We start from the raw sequence: 21,282 nt of genomic DNA on the forward strand, positions 1-21,282 counted from the left end.
CGTGCCTTTGACCTAGAAACGTATTCAATGATATCAAGTCGTCAGTTGATAAAAATTGCTGCTGTTGCTCTTAATGTTTCATTTGTATTTATCCCTGACTGTAAATCCAGGATTATCCCAAATGTATAACCTATGTACAGTACGGTGAATGTAGATATCTCTTTGGCTTTATATATTATTGAATGTGTACGTTTACGTTCAACGGAGTCAATACCAGGCTATGATTTACATTTGGGAATAATTATTTCCTTAAACTGTAATGTTTCACAGTGCAGCTTCTTTGAATGTACAGTCTTTGGGTGCGCTCCTTGACCCCCCCATCCCCATCCCTTCACAGTCTACAGCACAGTCTCTCCTCTCCCTTATTCCTACTCCCTTCCATCCAACTTGGGATTACTGGTTTACACATAATCTTCTGTTCAACATCAGAGAGCAGACTTTTCAAAATCTCTGTAATCTTTCTTTCTCGATGTGTCTATCTTACGGGTTTGTCTTCGCATCTGAAGGGCGAGGCTGTTTGATGAAGATCAGGCAGTACATGAATTGAATTGAAATGCTGTCACTGTCAGATTTTGGACACGAGAGAGACAAGGTTTTGATAAATGAAACATGCTGATTGTCCCGCAGAGATGAATGAGAACATATTTAGTTTTTTTGTTTCTCTTAAAGGGCTGTTCAGGCAGAAACATCCATCTCATCAATGGAAGAAAACAATAGAAAGATATAACATAGCATGTCAATAAATAAATAATACAATTATATAATGGTTTATAATACACAAAGAGATTATTACTTAAAACCAAGAGGCACTGAGAAATACCCAGACGACACGCAGTCTTGCGTGTCAGTGTGACCTCTACATATATTGTAGTCCTTCAGTTTTTGATATGTATAGATTTTACTGGCCACCCAGTTCAGTAAGTTTCTCCCAAATGATTTGAAAGTCTAGTCATTGAAAGAAGAAGAAAAAGATCTGTTTCCTCTCACTGAACATTCTCCAGCAGGGTTCTTTCACTTTTTCTGGTTTATGGATATAAATGATCCTCTAGCAGGGTGAATCAACCCGGTCCATGGCCTCCTCCATCTCATCCATCTCCCTCTCACAGTCTTCACACCCATCTGGTCCACAACCTCCCACCAAAACCAGCGTGGGTACGTCCCCATTTCCCACACCGACCACGCTGCCATTCGGAGCCCAAGCAACGTCAATCATGCCCTCAGGGCACTGCAATAGGCCGCTTACAGAGTAGAGCCCGCCTCCTGGAACCACCTCATCATAAGCTGGAGCATGAGTGGCAGCTCTCGCTTCCTCCAAACGCAGTCTCTGTCTTCTGCGGAGCTCGATGATGGTCTTTGTGTAGGAGTTGAGTGTGACCACAGCAGCACCCATACAGCAGCTGAAGGACACCCAGGCCAAACTAGGTTCACAGGAGATAAGAGTGAGACAGAAAAGCAACATGTCAGTACGGCTTTTGTATTGCAACTATTGTATGTGTATGCTTGTAAAAATGACTGGTTTGTTTGCTCTTTGTTGCCAAAGAGGAGCCACGTACGCAAATGACCAGCCGTAGTCCCAGGACTGAGGCCTCCAGTCTTTGGGTCCCACAATGACAGTCATCTGAAATACTGTGGTGAACATCATGTGGGCCACCATCCCAAGAAGACCTGCAGGGATGATGAAGCAAATAAAACACAGATAAGGTCAAGCAAAAACTGATAAATGTGGTCATGTTAAAGTCTATATTCTCACCTGATAACACAGTACAGATAGCTGCATAGGCATTGATTTTAAGTGAGTGCATCTCTTTATGGGAACACAAGACTTCGAGCCACATCAGTAAGAAGCCCATCCCGAGCAGGCCGATGTATGTAAACTCTGAAACAACTGACAGCCAAAGCACACCTGCAAGATATGAAGTAGAAAAAAAAAAAAAAACTGAAACACACATTTATTAACACACACATTACTACATGTAAAAAAAAACAACTGGTAAAGTAGCCAAAAACAACTCTTTGATGGTTTTGGACTCACACTGCTCACCTTGTGTCTCTCCCGGTGTAAGATCTATAAAACTTCTACATTTCTCCCCTGAAAACAAAATGTTCAGGAAAAGGAAGAGTAAGATCAATGTTCCTCAGGTTTTAAACACAGTTATACAAGTGCAGCTAATACTTTGTCCATGTGCGAGCGTGGTTGTGTGATTGGAAGTTTGCTTTGCCGTCTCACCGTCATTGTGTTTCTCACAGCTTTCCCAGAAACCAGTGTGGAAGTATCTGAAAGCAAACTTGTCTTCTCCTGTCTCCCAGATGTAGTGGACCGCGTTGGCCAGCTGCCTCTGTCTGATCTTGGCCAGCTCATCCTTCCTGGCAGGAGACAGGGTGCGGTTGTAGGGGTTCTGAGTGGGACTCTCTGTTTGACAAAAAGAAAACCACATTAGGTACATAATATGTGCCTTCATTTTGATATGGATCAGTGGGTGTGGACTGTAGCTGTTTCCGTTCTACGTTCGTGAAGCTTTTTTACAGCCCTCATGGGCGCTGTCATCTTGGAATTTTGCAACCAGAGTCTGCGCAGTAGGGTCCGGCGGGAGGAGCCCTGGCAACACGCCCCGCCCACTTTGCGTACCGCTCTGATAGCTTACGCAGCCCAGCTACGCCAAGAACTTAAGAATCTTTACGGAGAGAAATTCATCTACCGACCATAAACGTGAGTACAAAACCACCATATATTTCAAGTCAAATATCTAAACGTAGTTCATTCAGAAATTAAGAAAATCACACTTTTTATATTAATTATTGAATTTAAACGTTTTTTCGTGTCCTGTATGTCTTGTTTATTGTTACTGGATGCCTTGAATTTCCCTCAGTATCTATCTATCTATCTATCTTCTTTAACTGTGTGGGTTATTAAACCTTTTATTTTTGGCAAAAAACGAACTAAAACTATTTTAAGCTAAGTTAGCAACATAAACTGTGTACAGATCGAACATATGCTGGTGAAAATATGTTATATGATTGAAAGTAGTGATGCACATAGTACTAAAGTTATATCTGCTGTCAGTAGTTACTTCAGTTCTATGTACATTTACAGAGTATGTGTTTCTGTGCATAACTGTGGAGTTGGTAAATGAATCTGTTTCATTAAGGTTTCTGTTTGTATGGACCTTTTCTCTGGTTCTTTTCCTTGTCTAAGATGTTTATCTCATTGTTTTTTATTATCCTCATTTTAGACACAAGGAAGAAGAAAGATGGCTGATAGATACCCCTGCCAGCTCACCTGATGGTCTCCCTTACTTTGTTCTCCTCTCGGTGAACACCTTTGGACTGTGGAGGGAAGAGAGCATGCAAACTACTCACAGAGAGACTCCTGTCAGACAGGGATTCAAACCAGTAACCTCCTCACTTTTATAACTGAACCATCATTCACACTATGTGTTATAAATCAAATAAAGTATTCATTGATTTGAACCTTTTCTCTCCTGTTTTAAGCTGTAAAAACATGGACTGTCTCATGTTCTTGTAATGACAGAAGTCACAGCTGGGAAACAAATAGCTTTAAAAGTACATCAACACTCGAGTGCTGAACATTTAATGCATGTTAGTGTTAAAGACAGCATGCACATAAAGACAGTAGAGTGGTATGATACAGACACGACTGAGAAGGCAATTACATTATTATATTTTATTCAATCACATGAAATGTAACACTAGTCTTGTAACTTGAACAAATACAGATTGTGCTTAAAAACATAGTGTGGTATTTTAAGCTACTTTCTTTCACTTGATTGTTCAGTTAGATGGAGGCAGTATTTAAGGTTTTTGTGGGTTATACAGGTTTGAAAGAGGCAAATGAGTGAACAGTATGTTAAAGTTAAAGCAGATTAATCTAAAAATAACAAAAACAAAATGTGGCTTATAAGAAAAACCTCGGTATTAAACAGCCTCTCTTTTCTTCCGTTCATCTTTTGAATGAATAGTCAAACATTGCTCAGGACGTGCGAGCTGCGTCCTCTGTGGCTCAGGCGCGACACTCGGCCCACTGTTTCACATCAGACCGCTGTCCAGTGTAAGATCAGACCAAACGCCCTGGTAAGAGAAGCAGTGGTCAGGTCCTGCAATCCTCCGAGGACGAGCTGGAAGAGAGAGACAACATGAGAAAAAGGAAATCCTCAGTTTAATGTATAATATGTTGGTGAAAACAGGGAAATACCTATTAAAAGACATAAAATCTTCATTAATGATTATATATGCAAAATAAGAAACATTAATATATAATTTTGTGAGAAACGTGATCTTTATGCCTTCTTTTATTGAGCCTGTCTGTCTCCTCCTAACCACCATAACAAGCAGCCTGTTTTGTAGTCTGTGTCAGGTTTTGTCAAGTTATAACACCATTTATTAATAAGCGTCATTAAATGTACAACATGATCAACTTGTGATTATTGGATTGGTAGTGTGTGTGTAAACTCATGCTGAATATTTGGCATTTTTAAGCAGCGTGATGCTTGGTTAATATTATATTACACCACTGCTGATTGTTTGTGTTCACGTTTCTGTCAGTCTCTTAAATCATACAGAAGTTAAATCAGAGCTTACTTTAGTTTTATCCTGATATCTAGAGAAATATTCTACCTCATTATACAGTATTATAAATATCAGCCTGCATGGTGACATGTTAATCTCTGTATAACACACTCTTTACACAGACTGTAAACATGTACACTTACTTTTTTTAAAACCTTACCAGACCTATTTCTTATTTACTGAAACATAACTATACAGTCAATGAACGGCATCTATGAGCTGATTTTAATTACCATGTTTTTTATTTTAAATACAATTCCACTCACAAAAACGATATAACAATATCAAGAAACATATGTCAGTTCTTAGGTTTGCTCATATTAAAAAGTAAAATAAATAGATAAATCATACCTGATAACTAACCTAGCTTAGCCTGCTAATATGTTAGCTCGCTCGATAGCGCTTTAAGCAATGACACATAAATCAAACTTTATTACTTACTGTAAAAACTGCAAAGCTCCCTTAGAGTCCACAGGTCCGTGACATTAGTTTACTGCAGAAAAAACAGCTTTCACCAGCTCAAAAAAGACGAAAAAACTGAACAGAAAAGCTCCGTGGAGTCTCGGCTTCACTTCACGACGTAACTGCTTATTTACCAAGAGCGATACGCAAGATCCGCGGCTGTCAATCATCGCCATGTGTGACGTAAAATCCCGTTTTTTAACCTCAAATAACTTATTTAAAACAAACTTCACAGAAAAATGAGCACTTGAACACCATGTAGGATGATAATATCTAATGATCACAGCAGAGTTTGGGTCTGGAAAAAAATTATGTGACGAGTATTTTAACTTAACAGTTTGACCCAAGTCCCGTCTGTTATCATTGAGGAGGCGGGGCTTATGACCTATACTGCAGCCAGTCAGTAGGGGGCGATCTAAAAAAAAAAGCTTCACTTCACAGGGGACCTTGTCCCGTCCATTATTTTTACAGTCTATGATATGGATTTAGTAGCATGAGATTCAATTTTAAATCATCTTAGACACAAAAACTCCAATGCATTCATGCTCACAAACATATTTAACATTTGAACCAACTAACAATTGATTTACTCTGAAAATAGTTCAAACACAAACGTGTTGTGCATAAACAAGGAGATGGAGAAACACATGGAAGTGCAAATAAACACAAGTAGAGTTGTGTGCATGTGTACGCACATACATGATTTATAAAGCCAATTGTGACCCCTAACATGGATCTGCTATATGATATGGACAGTTTCCTCACAACTAATGATGGATTCTTTGTTTTGATGTTTTTATACCTTGAAGAAAAGAATGCATTTTTTAAGACAGAGGTAAACTGTTTTTTTTGGGGGGGGGGGGGGGTTGAGTTCAGGAGAAATGTTAGAGATCTACTATGATATCTAAAAAGCAGTCTGGGGTACAAAGTATTGAGTTTGTCCTCAATCGTGACGTGCTTCTGTTTCTCGTGTTCAGATTCGGGGTTGTCAGGCAACCACCTTCTCTTTCCATTGATGTCATTTTTTGCAAAACTGATGAGGAGTTATATCAGCCATAGTAAAGTTGGATATTTCTAAACAAATACTTCAAATACATGAAGCAAAAGATGTGTCCTTTATGCAGGAAGAGCTGTTAATGTCAGTGAGGATTAAGCATATCTGTTGACAAATTAAAAAGCATGCCGCCTCTCCTCCCCTCAGTGGGTGAATAAAACCTTTGGTAGCTCCTCTCACACTCCAGAGATTAAATGAAGTACACTGTGTTCTGAAGCTATGGGTGAAAAGAGATTACAAAAACATTGAAACCAAGGACAATCAGTTTGTAACAGGTGGAGGAGCCTGTTATATTATCCAGTCTGATTATCATGAGGTATTAGTTTAAAAGTCGAGAAATCAGAAAGCAGCATTTGAAATCTTGAAAGCATTTTGGGAGACTTAAAAAGTAATTCATATCAACAACCAAAATAGCCATTCTGTCAAGTACACCTATAACCTGTGCTTGGAGTAACCTCAAGGCCTTGAACAATTTAAGGTGGAATATCAGTAACTTTAAACATGGACCATATATCTCATATTTAGGGTCTAAATGACTTTTTGGAACAAAACATTTTGGAGTTATTGCACTAGATCGCTTCAGTCTGTATCTGCATCAATGTGATGCTCGGGGGTAAATGTGGTCAAGCCAGGCATTTCTTAACCAGTTGGAGGTATGATCCCCAGCGACTGCAGCCACATGTCCGATGTGTTCTTGGGAAAGACAAGTTGCTCCTTCTGCTTCAGCATTGGCATATGAACGTGTAAGAAAGGGGTTACCTAACACTGATGGCCTCTGTCATCAGGGTGTGAGTGGGTTGGTGTGGCCTGAGGTGTAAAAGCACGTTGAGTCAGAAGACTAGAAAAGCACTATATAAGCTCCATTTACTATTTTGTTTATCTCTGACAAGCTCACATTGTAACTCTACACAATGTGTACAAGTTTCTTTAAAGTGTACTTTAGGAGTTTCGAGTTCATACCATTTACAACAGTGACAGATACTGACGTCTAAAACATGTGCTCCTGGGTTTCTTTTCTAAGCGTGTTTTTTCTTCTCAAATTAAGTTAAAAACTATCAGAAACGTTCAATCCCATGTCTTTATAAGTGCAGAGCTGAAGTACAGAAGTTTAGGTGCACGATTGTTCAATATTCATGAATGAATGACGTGTCCAAGGGCCATCTAAAGAAAAACAGCAACAAACGCTGTACACGAAACTTCAAAAAGAAACATTAAAGGAAACCAGTCAGCAGCAGAAATCACACAAAAAACACTCAGACACCTACAGTTGGTGAGATGAAAGACAATGAAAGATCTGTGTACCTGTGGTGTAAGGCTCACTGTTGTTCTGACCACAGTTCTTCATTTTGACAGGCGACAGGCAGAGGGGCTTCACCACCTTGTGGGTGCCCTCACACCAATAGGAGGTGCAGAGAGCCAGGATGGAGAGGGCCAGAGCCAGAGTGGTCAAGGTCAGGGAGAGCAGGGAGCGAGAGCGACGGGACATACCCTCCAGCATGGCCACGCGGGGCGGGAGATGAGGGGAGGCCAGAGAGAGAGAGAGGGAGGAAAAGGTGAGACAAAGAGAGGGACAAACAGCACGTGGGAACAGGACAAACAGGACAGGAGGTAGGAGAGCCGTCACAGATGGAGCCGAGAGGGTAGAACAGATGCTTTGGGGAGGTTTTAAAGGGCGATGAGCTGCCAGGTTTAAACAGAAAACAAAGATAAATGTGATGTAATAGTGAGGGATGAAGATGACTAAACACACATGACGAAGCAATACTGTAATGCAGCGTGACAGAGATAAAGAGAGGGAGGGAGTGGGATAAGATGCTCTGAAGTTGATACACGTGGGAAAGGAAGGACAGATGGAGGGAGGGGGCCAAAAATGTGGATTTAGGTGGACTACGGTTTACACTGGGAGAGAACAGAGGGATACAAGGACATAACAGTATGAAGGCCAATCAGCTTTAGCATGATGTCGTACGATGACCGCTAAAGATGTGACCAAACATCACATATAGGCCCTCCTGTGTGCACGTTTTAAAGCAGTGTGGCCACACTGAAGCAGCATAAGGTCATTTAAACAAACTGGAACGTGTCCGTTGAAGTTGTATATCTAAAGAGGGGATAGAGGACATCCTTAAAGTCATCACCTGACAAGAAAGTGAAAGTAAACTATTGAATAGGGCACAAAAAGGACACGACTGGAGCGTCCATGAGGCGGTATCTAGCTTATATAAAAGTTGAATTCTTTAAACTTCCTGAGGTGACAGAAGTCCTCCTGCTGTGTTTACATAGCGGCTGTACAGACAAAAATAAGTGATGCATACTATGCTGTGAGTTAAACTAATAACTCCATGCTTCCTGATTAACACACTCAGGCCTGACCCTGCTGCACATCATGAGCTCAACTTGCTGGACCCTCTGCAGGAGACAAGACGGAGACGGGAGCAAAAACAAGAGATTATTTTTTATGATGGAATGATGGATAAACCCACAGGTCTAAATGATTTTTTTATGCATGTAATCCCAGATAGTCTGCTCTAATCTGTTTGCATTAGGTGTGATTTAGTGTGAAGGGCATTCTGACCATGTGTGCTGTCTGTCTCTTTCTCTCTTTCAGGCAGGTTCAATCGACAACCCCTGAGATACAACAGAGCTTTAGTAAAAGCAAGTGAAACTAGTACAATCCCTAATCTGCATGAGAAGAGATCCCTGGTGGTTGAATAATAATGATGAAAATACATTCGGAAACAACTTCGACATGAAGAGAGAGAAAAAAAACATAATAAATGCTCTGAGGGAAACCCGTGTCGCTGCCGAAGGCCAACAGTATCGTAGCAGAAGTCAGTAATCCATTAGTCTGGAGATGTTTCATTGCATTATTTAAAACAATTCTTTTCAAACTAATTTACCACATCCTCAATATGTTCCTGTGGATGTTATCCTCTTATTTCTCTGATACTATTTTGAACACACACAAAAAAGAGTCGCAGATGGGTGAGCAGAAGTCTACAGAATGAAAATATCAAAATGCAGATTTGACTAAGATTGCACTCATCCAGCACCAACAAAAAAGGATACATTGTTTACAGATTTGTGGGATAAAATCAAGTTTGCTTTCAGATTTTAATCATTCAAACTGGACATACATCATTCAACATCCACTCATTTGCAAAACTATTTGAGGGCTGGATATTTAATAAATGACATAACTCGACTCATGTCAAGGGTGAATGTGAGGTTAACTTTCTCTCGCATCTAGTTTTTAAAATCAGTGAAAATATATTTAAGATAAAACCTGAATAACATATATTTGATTGGAATATTGGCCCAAAACAAACTGAGCAGTTTATCATAAATGACAACCGCACTGGCACATTTGGAAGAATATTATTAAGTATGCTCTCCACAGTAAAGCTTGACATGTGTTTTTTTTTTAAATGTTGTTGGCAGTTACCTGCTGGAGTTCTTTTCCTGGTCTCTTGCTGTACCTGAGGTCAAACACGAGGTGAAACACTTTTCTCTTTCTGCAGTCCTTTAAACCTTCAATCCTCGGTTATCTCTGCTTTCTTCAAGAGCCCTTAATCAAAAAGATCAAGAACTTGATTTTAGTTTCTCCATCTTGAGTCTCGGTGTCACTCCCCTCTTCATCTTCATCACAGTACACCTCCTCCAGGACGAGCGTCAGTGATCCTTACCTCCACAGCTGCACTCCCTCATTGACCCCCACATCCAGAAGTTAGACAGAGATACTCGACCGATGGAGCCGGTGGGTGTCTGTCTCCACACCACTCTCGACTCTGTTTTCTGTCTTTCTTGGGAATTTATGTCACAAACCCATCCTGAATCGTGTAATCCCTCTAAGTCCATCTGTTCCTGCACTGCCTCCTCTCTTCCTGTGTCTGTATCTTATTAGAGGTGCTTCCATCTCAGCCCACTCAAAAACAAAACCTTCCATTTACTATCACTTCCCACTCCTCCCTCTCACTAATTTGCCATTATTAGTTATTGAATTAATACACTTAGAGGCTGGATAAAAAGTGTGAGCCAAATATAAATCCTCCCCCTCTCCCAAGGATTTGGCTTTGCACCCGCGCTGCGTAAAGCCAAATCCTGTGCCCACTAAGTTAATTGTTTATATTTGGGTGCCAAATGTGGCGCCTTGAAAAACAGTGCAAAGACAATTGCATCGTCACAATCATTTATTTACAATATATATGTACAAAAAAACAACAGGAAAAAAGGCACACACAAAAAAATCATTTGTGCATGTTCATGGGGGGGGTTACATTTGAGTTGAAAAACAAGAAGTATTTTAACCCCAGGCTTGAGATTTACAGTAATGTAGAACCAGTTTGCCATCGCTGCCAAAACACTAAAAAGGAGAAAGAGAACGAGAAATTTTAATGAAAGTTAAATGTTGTTTTTTTTTTTTTACAGACCTGTAAGAGAAGTTGAATGAGGAAATGGGAATTCTGGACTTGCAGGTCATACTTATGAAGATGTTTTAATCAGAGGTGCATGCAGCTTCTTGCGTATTGCACCCTCTGTTGGTCAAAGCTCCACATGATACGTTCAATAATATGTACCGACTACCGTGAGTTTAAAAAGGACATAAGATACCTCATTAAAGGCTGACCTCTGTAATAAAGCAATGTGTGTTGTATGTTAGTATACACTTCTAGTTAATCTTTGACTTAATCTGTCAATATTTGAATTACAGAACACTGTCTGGCACTTAATAATACTTAAGAAACTAGAAGTTCCCATATTTGTTTGTCTCAATTCAAAAAAGGTCGACATGTACAGGGATCCAGAGATTAGTCTTTGTGTAAACTTTCATAACATGAAAGATATAACAACAAATCTCCTATTAACATTGTTTATATGCCTGCTGTTACTGAACAATGTCTGTCAACTTGAGCTCAAGCTCATGTGAGGGGTTTATTGTTCTCACCAGTGGGATTGGTGCAGTGTTTCAATAGAAATGATGTCATGAGACCAACATCCTTCCCATCACTTCGAAAGAAGTTGGCTGAAACAGATGTGGTTTTTTTAATGGTCTAATCTCCAAACAGCCTTGGCAAATGTGCATCACTTACTAAATGAATCAAACTAGACCTACAGTACCCGAGTATTAAGGTTAAGATGAAAACACTTATTGTCTCTCTGGTTCTTCCAAATCTGTTCTTATTGGTTAGAATTAGGCTTCCACCATACCATGCAGCAAAACATGGTAAACAGCAAAATATAAGGGAGGTGTCAGGCTGACCATTTCTAAAAGGCAGGTTCTGAGGAGAGCTGTCACGGTCTGCTCCAATCACCCACTTCACCTCACTGCCCTCTGTGAGTTTGAGCTTTTACCCTCAGATCACCGTTTTAGACTCCAGGTCTAAAAGCCCTGTTGCTCTTTTTGCCCTTTAACTGCACATTTGTACTTTCCTAACTTGGTAGGCATTCCCATTTTGATATGAGCTCTTGACTTTGATTTTATTGCACGATTTATATGCTTTAATATTATGCTGTCTGAGTTTTTTTAACTGTGTTTTCATTGACATTTTACTGTGATGTCGGCACATTAAAGTCACAGGGCTTTCAAACAGAAGGAATATATACTCACGTCAAAGAGGATCCCGACATCTTGATCCGGTGATGGGGCAAAAGACTGGTTTACATAAATAAACTGAAAACAAAAAGAAAGAGAGAGAGAGAGAGGCTGTAACATCAATATTAAAACACCATAAAATGTTTTAGCCATGGATGAGACAAGCCAGTGAAAATCCCTACGAGCTGTTCAGAGGCTTCAAGTTTGAGGAAGCGGGAGATGAATTGACCCAGGGACTGAACCGTTCTCCCCCTGTCCACTGCCCACTTCTTTGTCTTCATTATAGGAGTATCTCCCACTGCCTTCAACAACACATCAACTGTAGAAGAAGAAGGAGAAGAAGAAGAAGAAGAAGAAGAAGAACATAGAAAGTGAACGTGTTGCTGAACTGTTAAAGACAAGTCGAAACATGAGCCGGAGGATTTATGGAGAAGTGTCACAATTAACCTGATACAGCTATTTCATTGGAAAAACAAAATACAATGACGTACTGAGACTGATCTAATCTATTTCATGCCAAATGTAAGCTTTGAGATTCAATATTGCTCAACATTTGCCTGCCTGTGTATGAACTGAAAATCTAGAGGATTTAAAACTCTCACAGGACCCATGTGTGTCACCTGTAAAAGACTCAGACATTTATAAAATATGCATTAACTGAACAGTTAAATGGTTAATAATTTACAATCCTACGTTGCACTGATCTTATGAACTCAAACTTTAGCTGAACAAAGTTCACAAACAGCATAACAGTTACTATACATTCACAAACACAGGGCATATTTAAACTGTTATCAGAATCACGATGAGGTCCAATAAAACAATACACATGTACAAGATTGCTATTTGCGTTAGCCTATCATAAGTATTTAATGAAGTATGAAAAAAACAGCTGCATCTGCTTTAAATATAGGGAAAAGTATATGTTGATTTTATAAATACTAGCATTAGCAACAGGAACTCTCCATACAAGCAGTACCTTCTTTTTTGTAAACTAAATGCCTATTGGCTAAACTGAACAAAACTCGATTCCTATTGGTCCAAATATGTGCCAATTGTCTCACACGTCATACACCCGGAACTACTCCTCATCTGACTAGCAACATTCCTCCTCGACACAGTTAAAACATTGAAAATAACAGAGTAAAGTTCAGATGTTTTCCAACGTCTTACTTTTTTTCTTTTCTTCGTTTGTTGACGAGTCATCTGAAGGTGGCTGTGACTCCTCTTTTTGTGTTTCTGTCGGAGACTCTGCATTGTCAGACATCTTCAGCTGACCACTTTGGGTGAGTTGTAGGTCCCGCCCACTCTCACCTAATCCAGCAAAATGATTCGCGATAGAAGACTGTGTCTAATTGGTCAAACGATATATCAATCTCTAACACGCAATTCTATTGGCCATGAGCTCCTGTAGCTCTGTGTAGCAAGGAAAAGCTGCTGAACTTGTCTTCTCGACAACAGGGTAGGTTAGTCATTGTTTTGACGAAAATACATTTGTTTTTTGATCTTTTTTTTTTTTCAAAATGAATGCACATGCATGTTGTATGCTAACCTTACATGGTATTTTTTTTAAATGGGTGAAAGCTGAAATGCTTGTTCGTTTACAATCACACAGCAGGAGGCGTCACATAGAAAGTAAATCTTTAACCTGGTTGAACTTTTTACAGTCCAGGTGAACCAGTCACCTCTTCTCAACCGGACCATTCAGGCACAGACAGTAAGTTTGCTCTAATGAATTAACGTTTGGCTAAGACAACCAGTATTTTGTCCAATTGTTATCAAAAACAAAACAAACCAGCTTTGAGATAATATCTTTCATTTAGCACAAAGCTCTTCAAGGTGATACAAGTCAAAGTGTGTCACTGAGCTTGTGTGCAACTCTAATGTTCAGTTTCCCATACTGTGATCTAGATATGTGTCTGAGAAATATATGACAAGACTTTTCTTTTAAACCTGTGACCTTGCTCCTGCAGTGGCAAACCTCGGCAGACTGGCCTCTCAGGATGCAGTGCTCTTTCTGTGTGACATGCAAGAGAAGTTCAGACCAAACATCTTCCAGTTCAGTAACATTGTCAGCAATGCAGCCCGATTACTTCAGGTAATTATTACTCAGAACAACAAAAACTGTATGACCAAATACAAGTCAATTCATTTAAAAATAATTGTAGATTTGAACTGATCTGATGATATCTTCTTGTACACTTCTCCTCTCTCTCTCTTCACAGGCCAGTCGCGTCCTGGGTATCCCCCCAATTTTGACAGAACAGTACCCTAAAGGCTTGGGTCCCACAGTGCCAGAGCTGGGAGCAGGAGACCTGAAAGCTCATGCTAAAACGTCTTTCACCATGATGATAGATGATGTGAAGAAGGAGCTGGAGGCCCTGGGGAACCCCAAACAGGCTATACTGTGTGGAATAGAGGCGCACGCCTGTATTGCAGTAAGACCGCATAATCATTTCTACGGTTTGGCTGTTAAACGATCCTCCGCACCGACAACAAAGATGAAACAAAGAGAACTGAAATGATTGGCTTTCAATGCTTGAAAGTTTTTTTTAATCATTTGAAGGTTTTAATTTCCCTGACGTCGTTCCTATCTTACATGTGCAGTCTGAATGATTTAAAGTGCAACTGAATGGACGTGTTTTTATTTTATTACTGCTACATATATGTGTTATTAGTGTTGTAAAGTACTGAAAAAGGGTGAGGGTGTTGATATGAAAGAGGATTATTATTAATATTGAGCTAATATGCTACTTAAAGTTATCTCATATTGTTATTCTGTGTACCAGAGTTTCCAGACTCAAACAATGAAGTAGGTGCTCTGGTTATGTCTTCTCCACAGTGCACAGCATTCGACCTGCTTGAAAGAGGAATGGAGGTTCATATCGTAGCCGACGCAGTCTCAGCCAGAAGGTATCTCGGTGATAAAGCACTGTAATGACCTACAGTTAAAAAGTACCTGGTTTCTGGTTCTGCATACTCATGTGTTACTTCTTCTGTGTCTCCCTCCACAGTCAGACAGACCGTCTGTTTGCACTGTCCCGACTGAAGCAGAGCGGCGCTTTCCTCACCACCACTGAGGCCGTTCTGCTGCAGCTAGTCAGAGATGCTAAACACCCAAACTTCAAGCAGGTGCTGACTGCTGCTGCTTTCTGTCGCACTCTCTCTCTCTCGTGTGTTACTCTAGTTTGTGAACATGTGTTATCAATATATGCTAAACACAAAATGAAGGCAAGATTTGATGTCTTGCCAGACTGCTTCCAATACAAAGTGGGCTGTAAATAAACAGCCAATCCACAGAGGTTAAAAAACAAAAAATCCTACAATTATAAAACTCTGACGCAAGTGAACAGTTACAAGTGTCCTAATATCAACGTTAGAGAAGAAAAACCTGTTGCTAATTTCTACAGCTGTAAATATACCTGCTTGTGATTGCAAACGTACACAAATAATTTCAATCACGTCCAGCCTTAGGAGACAAAACACCCGTACTCAAATAAAACAGATTCCTGATAACTGCTCTTCAGTTGGTCGGGTTAAACTCAAACTTAAAATGCATTACTTAGATTCTTGGTATTATGATGGCCCTTTATCTGACCTTTGACCATCATGTTACTGAGGTGGTGAAACGTTGTTTTCTTCAGCCACCCTTTTAGATAACTTTAATTCCCTCTACATGCAACAGGTTAACTACAGGCAGCCCTCACACCTATTTATTTCCCTCCATTGGCTGCTTGTAAAATTCAACATTAACTATGAAATCCTTTTGATTACTGGTCACCTTGTTCTTTAGTCCAATGTGCACCTTTTAGACAGTCCTTTAATCTTCCCATGATCCAAAACAAACAGAATCTTTGCATCTGTTTTCAGAGTCCTGCAGGCTTGTCTTATTGTCTTTTTCAAGCAGCTTAAAAAAAAGCATTTATACATTTATAGATCATTTTGTCTGTCTTATAAATAATGTTTTAGTATTTCAGAACATGTGAAGTAGATATAGATTTAGTTGTATATGTTACAGATATGTTTTATTTATTTGTTGACAGATCCAGCAGCTCATGCTCCACCCGTCCCCTGACACCGGCCTCCTCACCTTCTTCAGCGCTATGTAGACAGATCCTCACCAGTTATTCTGCTCCATAGATACTGTACAGAATGAGACCGCTGGCATCATACTCGTGAAGTGCTTCAATAAAGTGATGCTGCTACTTTCAATGTGTTCTGTGTTGTTTTTGTATTCCTGTGTCTAATGAGGCCCAAGCTTCAGAAACTGATACTTCCAGTTGTGACAAGCTGAAGAGGTGGGATCAGTTCACAGAGGCGGGTGCAAAGAGTGATGTCACATGGGGGGGGAGGAGTAGGTGACGTTATTCTGGTGTAGTGAGAAAGGGAGGGGAAGAAGAAGGAGAGGGAGGGAGGGAGAAAAAAAAAGGAAGCTCCTCGGTAAGTTTTCTGTGTATATTTCTTAGAAGTTACACAAACTTTCACGAAGTAAAGGTGTGACTGGAAGCCCTGTGGACATGAACATGCGGAACAGAGAGATCTGAAGAGGAGGACGGACACCAGGCTGTCTAAAGCTGTGCACAGCTGATGACAACATCAGATATTCACACTTTCTAAGGCCTTGGGCCTCGAGTGATTTTACAGGTAAGCAAAACCCTGTTCCTCGTCATTAAATAGGAGCTGTGGGTAGAATATGCAAACTAATACACTGTGACGTTGATGCAGTTTCTGTGAGTGTAAAGTTTCCAGGGTAGCACAAAGTGTCTTTGTGTGAACTTGCTGGTTGTTTGTTGAAGCTGTAAGTACAGGAACACAACTGTTTAACAGTGTTACATTACTGAGCGAGGGGGGACCCAACAAGCTTGTGTGTCAGGGTTTGTAATTGTTCAAAATATACAAAAAGTGAAAGGAGTTGATCCTATACTTCCTCCTTAGATCCCTCAGATCCTGGACAGACGATCAGGAAGACAATGTCCTCAGAGTTGGACTCCAGTCTCACCAGTATCGACTGGCTGCCTCGGCTGGGATTCAGCAGCCTGCGCTCGGGGAGGGAGAGAGGAGGAGGAGGAGGAGGGGAGAGGGAGAAGAGGAGAGATCGAGGGAGGGAGAGAGGAGATTTTTTACCCTCTGTACCAGACCCCTCCCCTTCTAACTCCAAAGGGAAACCCCCTCACAGCTACGCTACTCTTATCGCCATGGCAATAGCAGCTGCACCTGAGAGGAAGTTGAGTTTGAATGACATCTACACCTGGATCAGTGACACTTACCCTTACTACAGCCGAGCTGGCCGAGGATGGAAAGTAAGATGAATGTAGAACATACAACATCGAGTTCTATATTACTAACACTTTATTACAGACAAAGTAAAAAAAGCGTATTTATTTGTTAGGATATATGTCTCACAAACTGTTTCAATATTTCTTTCTTTTTCTCAACACGTGTTTCACAGAACTCCATTCGGCATAATCTGTCCCTTAATAAATGCTTCAGGAAGGTTCCTCGGCCACAGAGTGACCCTGGCAAGGTTAACTACATTTCATAATACTGAAAATCAATTAAAAGTTGTTTTTTTTTTTAAATTTTGTATCATAATGTAACAACACTTGCCTAAAAAGCTTAATGCTTGAAACTGTATTTCCAGGGCTCCTATTGGACAATGGATGGACCTGCAGAAGCAAACCAACTGAGGGCGCCTAAACGTCCTTATCCAGAGGAGGAAGAAGAAGAGAAGCAGAGTGTATGGTGTTTTAATATCATTATTTGTTCTTTGACCGTCAACCTTAATAACATGTCTGTTAATAACCAACCGTTGAAAGAAACCTTATCAAAAACAAGTTTAGGATTTTGGTATTTTATCCTCATATTTAACTTCTTTGAATTAATGAAGTTGAAAATTAGAATTTGGATCCAAAAACTTTTCAGAAATCAACACTTACACTTTGAAGCGACCAGTTTGCAGCACTAAATGTAATACCGGTACTTACTTTCTAACATTTTTCCTACTTGCCCTCTATTTAGTCACGCAGACACTTGTTTTGATTTTTTCTGTCCAGGTTTTCAGATAATAATACTATTCTTCTTCCATAAATTGACAAATCTGCAGTGTTTACAACATTCAAAGTTTATATCTTTCAAAATTAATCACTAAAAACACAAAACAATGTTCTGGTTCTTCCTGATAATCCACAATGTCAACATGTTTTACAGAGGATATGCTCTGTGGAAGAGTATATTCCCATATACACTGTCAGAAATGAAAACCAAGGAAATGAATGTGTCTTTGTACAAAGCTGGGTATTTGTACATGTTGTTGTTTCATTGGTTTTGTTATGGCTCCTGGAAAAGTCATGAAAAAGTTTTGAAAATTGGGTCCATCGTTTCAAAAACTTGAAAAACTCAGCTTTTCTAGTGTTACAAAATGTCATGCTGTGCGATTACAGGTCCCTCTGATAGATGCTACACAGGCAGAGAGAGGACCTTCTCCTCGCCAACCACAACTAGCCTCCATCACAGACCACCAACTACTCAACACAGAGCCTTTGAGAGCCGTTCAGCAACATCCACATGGCCCTGCCTCGCTCTCCCCTCCCCCCTGCAAGGTAAAGTCACTCCCCTCCTCCTCCGTCAAAGCCATGCTAACTCTCTTTGTCATTATTTTACAGCACCAAATAGAATATCTTTGTCTTCCAGCAATCATCCCCCTACATGCCAAGTCCAGTGTCCGGTCTCCCTGTCCCTCATCCATCTGCTCCTCCTTCAGCGGAGCTTCCACCAGCTGTCCCCAACACCTCCATCAACTCTTTCCAACCTCCTCACCCACCTGTCTCCACTTTCCCCCCCCACACTGCCTCTGCTACACCTCTGTCCGCTTCTCCATCTGCGTCCTCGTTCTCAAACGCCTCTCTCTCTTTTCCTGCCATCTCAGGGCCTGTTTCTGTCCCCACTTTCTCCTGCACACAGAACTCAGCTCCTGTGTCTGTTTGCACCGTGTCTGGACCCGCTCACCCCTCTGTATCTGTTACTCATACATCGGTCAATGCCCCTCTGGCCTTCACCCATAACGCCGCCACAGATCCTCTGCTGCGTTTCACCTTTGATGAGCTGAATTTACCAGATTTGTACGCATCTTTCAAATCTATTTTTAAGACTATGCGGGACAGAGGAGGCTCTCAGTGTGAGTTGGATCTATCTTTGGATTTTGTAAATAAAGTACACATTACACACATACCTGGCATGTTAATGATCCTTTGCTTTCTTTTCAGCTGATTTTACTCCCCTGACTGGCCTTACCAATGACACTACTCCTCTACACACTCCCACACTTCTACCGCTGTCTCCTCACCCTGTGCCTGCCCCGCCTGCTCAACCTACACCAGCAGCACCGCCTGCACAGCATCCTGAGACGGAGCGTGTCCCACAACACAGTGAGTCTGAAATTACCAGTCAACTTCAAACATGTATGTATTAAAAAAACAAACAACAGAAACAAGACACATCGCAGATGGACTCCTTCTAAAGCGTCCTTCTTCTCCCTTTAGCAGTGCCAGTTGATTGGTTCAGTAATCCAGATTCTTTGAAGGAGAGCTGCCGCATCGCAAGCAACATCGACTGGGCAAATATCGACCTCTCCGGTCATCCAGGTCTGTGCTTTTGTACTGCAGTCTTTTGTTAAGGAGAACTTCACCCAAATGATTAAATAGATCTTTTTTTACCATGCAGTTAGTCCAGTTAGTCTGGAAGGTATCAGTCTCTGTGTTTTTGTTGTACTGACCAGTAACACTCAGTATTTACAGGTCAGTACTTTAGACATAAGGATTGCAGAGAGATTTGACAATTGATAAAAACAATCACCGCCTGTGTCTGTCTTGATATCTTCCTTCTCCCTCTCTGTCTGCAGACCTTTTGGAGAGCATGCGGCAGGCGGAGCTCTGCGACTGGGCCCTGGATCCGACACTTTTCACCTCTCTATGCGACTCTTTGAACCGCTTCTTCACTCAGAAAGGAATGATCACCTCTGGGAGTAGCTCCCCTCTCGCTGTTGGTGCTCCTCACTCCCTACAGGTCTCACCCTTCACCTCAAATCCGCCCCTTACCCTCGCCAGCCTCACTCACCCCTCACCCCTCCCGTATTGTCCCACTCTCGCCCCGGCCAGTGGAGCACAGCCGCCCCGGAGGCCTCTGCTAGGACATGGACTGCAACGACCACAGCTCACACAACCTGCAAACACAACTGGTGAGACGCTGACGTCCTGTTTTACATTTACAGCAACTCTTTAAAAATAGGTTCACGTTTCCAAGATTGTTTTTATTTCAGGCTCACATGCAGGAATGTGTCTGGATCTTAAGACTTTGTGGTGTCCAAATTGTGGCACATTGAGTTTCACAGGGGTCGCACGAAGTATGTGTGCACATACTCTTTGTTTAAATGGTTTAGTATCCACTCGTTGAACTAAAAATGAAGACACACATTTCCCATGCTTAATTCTGCATTTATAACACCATGAAAGTCACAACTTCTGTCTGCAACATCTGTATACTGCTACTTTATTCTCCTCTTGGACAGGTCAGATACCTGTGATTCTGCAACAGCACTGTAACAAAGGTCCATCTTCATGTGCACAGAGCGTTCACACATTGCCACCTATCCTCCGTCAACTCTGATCGCTGATTACGGGTGACGTCGCCCCACCATCCTGCGTCAGTGTCACGCATTTTAGGCATGGCATTTACGGGTGTAAACATCCTGCCTTTAACTGGCAATAACGCGGCAGTAGATCAGAACTATAGGGTTACCGATCAGATTCTAAGTGGGCCCGTGCTAACCCAGATGACCTGACCATGTCCACGCTCACATTTTCATTAACACTAACATAGCTACTACAGTAGTTGCTGTAAGCTTTCCTCACATCTTAAAAAAGGTCTCACTTCTGTGGGACACACTTTAGTTCATGTAGAAATACCTATAGAGAAATGAGACGTCTTAGGCCTCAGCGGTCGCAGCTGTTTGAGTATAACCTATCCTCGGTTTCTTACTATTTATCACTCCAACAAAATTGTGTTCTAACTCGGTGCCTTTATCCCCACGTGTCTCAGCCGGGATGCAGCCTCAGTCTATGACCCCTCGACAGCGTCCTCCTCTGAGGGGCCTGCACAGCAACAGCGAGGAGATCCAGGATGACTTTGACTGGGATTCTCTGCTCGCTTGACTGTGAAGAGAAAGGATTAAACTGAACATTTCAGAGAATGGGACTCTTCACAGCCGCCTGTACAAGAGCTGTGCAGCGACTGCTGGGCATCTTGAAGCTTCTCTGAGAGAAAGTCTGGGATCAAACTTAATTATAACTGAATGCTGTATTTCAAGCTTTTTCACTTTCATTTAGATTCCTGTGCTGTAATCATTGTGCATCTTGTCTGTATAAGTTACAGTTAGGGTGTTTTAACATTTAATTGTAGAGTTATAAAACTTGCTCAACAAAGACAATAAAGTTCAAACATATTCTTGACATTAAGCAGTAAAAAAAAAAAAAAAAAAAAAAACTCAAATGTGGGCTAAATATGTAAAGCATTAAATATAGCGCAAACATGAAAC

At 41.0% G+C, this 21,282-nt stretch overlaps 4 protein-coding genes across 10 annotated transcripts; 2 read left to right on the forward strand and 2 right to left on the reverse strand.

The window, feature by feature from the left end:
* Nucleotides 1-81: 81 nt before the first annotated feature.
* On the reverse strand, nucleotides 82-10,198 carry LOC306823843 (germ cell-specific gene 1-like protein). 3 transcript variants are annotated; one of them, XM_079343706.1, is made up of 8 exons: nucleotides 9,787-10,198; nucleotides 9,546-9,668; nucleotides 7,403-8,509; nucleotides 2,228-2,410; nucleotides 2,042-2,089; nucleotides 1,751-1,903; nucleotides 1,554-1,665; nucleotides 82-1,418 (listed from the first exon to the last, which is right to left on the reverse strand). In XM_079343706.1, exons 3-8 carry the CDS (start codon nucleotides 7,596-7,598, stop codon nucleotides 1,046-1,048), a joined length of 1,065 nt encoding a protein of 354 aa, XP_079199832.1. In that variant the 5' UTR covers nucleotides 7,599-8,509; nucleotides 9,546-9,668; nucleotides 9,787-10,198; the 3' UTR covers nucleotides 82-1,045. The 3 variants fall into 3 exon arrangements, with proteins under 3 accessions (XP_079199832.1, XP_079199833.1, XP_079199831.1); XM_079343707.1 differs by having other exon boundaries at nucleotides 7,403-7,478; nucleotides 9,546-10,198; XM_079343705.1 differs by having other exon boundaries at nucleotides 9,546-10,198.
* An 81-nt stretch (nucleotides 10,199-10,279) lies between these two features.
* On the reverse strand, nucleotides 10,280-12,984 carry atg12 (ATG12 autophagy related 12 homolog). The gene is made up of 4 exons (XM_079345132.1): nucleotides 12,867-12,984; nucleotides 11,876-12,012; nucleotides 11,709-11,771; nucleotides 10,280-10,463 (listed from the first exon to the last, which is right to left on the reverse strand). Exons 1-4 carry the CDS (start codon nucleotides 12,958-12,960, stop codon nucleotides 10,404-10,406), a joined length of 354 nt encoding a protein of 117 aa, XP_079201258.1. The 5' UTR covers nucleotides 12,961-12,984; the 3' UTR covers nucleotides 10,280-10,403.
* Nucleotides 12,985-13,066: 82 nt separating this feature from the next.
* On the forward strand, nucleotides 13,067-15,905 carry isoc2 (isochorismatase domain containing 2). Of its 3 annotated transcripts, none has more exons than XM_079345130.1 (7): nucleotides 13,067-13,155; nucleotides 13,361-13,410; nucleotides 13,667-13,791; nucleotides 13,919-14,131; nucleotides 14,536-14,606; nucleotides 14,708-14,825; nucleotides 15,737-15,905. In XM_079345130.1, coding segments are annotated over exons 2-7 (594 nt in total). In that variant the 5' UTR covers nucleotides 13,067-13,155; nucleotides 13,361-13,409; the 3' UTR covers nucleotides 15,803-15,905. The 3 variants fall into 3 exon arrangements, with proteins under 3 accessions (XP_079201256.1, XP_079201255.1, XP_079201257.1); XM_079345129.1 differs by having other exon boundaries at nucleotides 13,098-13,163; nucleotides 13,309-13,410; XM_079345131.1 differs by having other exon boundaries at nucleotides 13,102-13,159.
* Nucleotides 15,906-16,094: 189 nt separating this feature from the next.
* On the forward strand, nucleotides 16,095-21,240 carry foxj2 (forkhead box J2). 3 transcript variants are annotated; one of them, XM_079344100.1, is made up of 10 exons: nucleotides 16,095-16,337; nucleotides 16,629-16,993; nucleotides 17,143-17,217; nucleotides 17,335-17,430; nucleotides 18,134-18,292; nucleotides 18,384-18,867; nucleotides 18,956-19,117; nucleotides 19,232-19,333; nucleotides 19,591-19,926; nucleotides 20,787-21,240. In XM_079344100.1, exons 2-10 carry the CDS (start codon nucleotides 16,664-16,666, stop codon nucleotides 20,897-20,899), a joined length of 1,857 nt encoding a protein of 618 aa, XP_079200226.1. In that variant the 5' UTR covers nucleotides 16,095-16,337; nucleotides 16,629-16,663; the 3' UTR covers nucleotides 20,900-21,240. The 3 variants fall into 3 exon arrangements, with proteins under 3 accessions (XP_079200226.1, XP_079200227.1, XP_079200228.1); XM_079344101.1 differs by having other exon boundaries at nucleotides 19,235-19,333; XM_079344102.1 differs by having other exon boundaries at nucleotides 18,654-18,867.
* The last annotated feature ends 42 nt before the right edge of the window (nucleotides 21,241-21,282 follow it).

The sequence above is a fragment of the Symphodus melops genome, assembly GCF_947650265.1.
Source record: "Symphodus melops genome assembly, chromosome: 5".
In the NCBI taxonomy this organism is placed as follows: Eukaryota; Metazoa; Chordata; class Actinopteri; order Labriformes; family Labridae; genus Symphodus; species Symphodus melops.

Bases quoted from the DNA above. Each gene is read 5' to 3' on its own strand.
- LOC306823843 (XM_079343706.1), bottom strand. From the start codon at position 7,598: ATGCTGGAGGGTATGTCCCGTCGCTCTCGCTCCCTGCTCTCCCTGACC. The intron at 2,411-7,402 runs GTACACAGATCT...TTTGTCAAACAG, and splicing joins CAGTGAGCCTTACACCACAG to AGAGTCCCACTCAGAACCCC. The intron at 1,666-1,750 runs GTGAGAATATAG...TCATCCCTGCAG, and splicing joins TATCTGTACTGTGTTATCAG to GTCTTCTTGGGATGGTGGCC.
- foxj2 (XM_079344100.1), top strand. From the start codon at position 16,664: ATGTCCTCAGAGTTGGACTCCAGTCTCACCAGTATCGACTGGCTGCCT. The intron at 17,218-17,334 runs GTTAACTACATT...CTGTATTTCCAG, and splicing joins CACAGAGTGACCCTGGCAAG to GGCTCCTATTGGACAATGGA. The intron at 18,868-18,955 runs GTGAGTTGGATC...CTTTCTTTTCAG, and splicing joins GGACAGAGGAGGCTCTCAGT to CTGATTTTACTCCCCTGACT.
- isoc2 (XM_079345130.1), top strand. The intron at 13,792-13,918 runs GTAATTATTACT...CTCTCTTCACAG, and splicing joins ATGCAGCCCGATTACTTCAG to GCCAGTCGCGTCCTGGGTAT. The intron at 14,607-14,707 runs GTATCTCGGTGA...CTCCCTCCACAG, and splicing joins GACGCAGTCTCAGCCAGAAG to TCAGACAGACCGTCTGTTTG.
- atg12 (XM_079345132.1), bottom strand. From the start codon at position 12,960: ATGTCTGACAATGCAGAGTCTCCGACAGAAACACAAAAAGAGGAGTCA. The intron at 12,013-12,866 runs GTAAGACGTTGG...CTTCTTCTACAG, and splicing joins AAACGAAGAAAAGAAAAAAA to TTGATGTGTTGTTGAAGGCA. The intron at 10,464-11,708 runs GTGAGTATATAT...TCTCCTTTTTAG, and splicing joins ATGTCGGGATCCTCTTTGAC to TGTTTTGGCAGCGATGGCAA.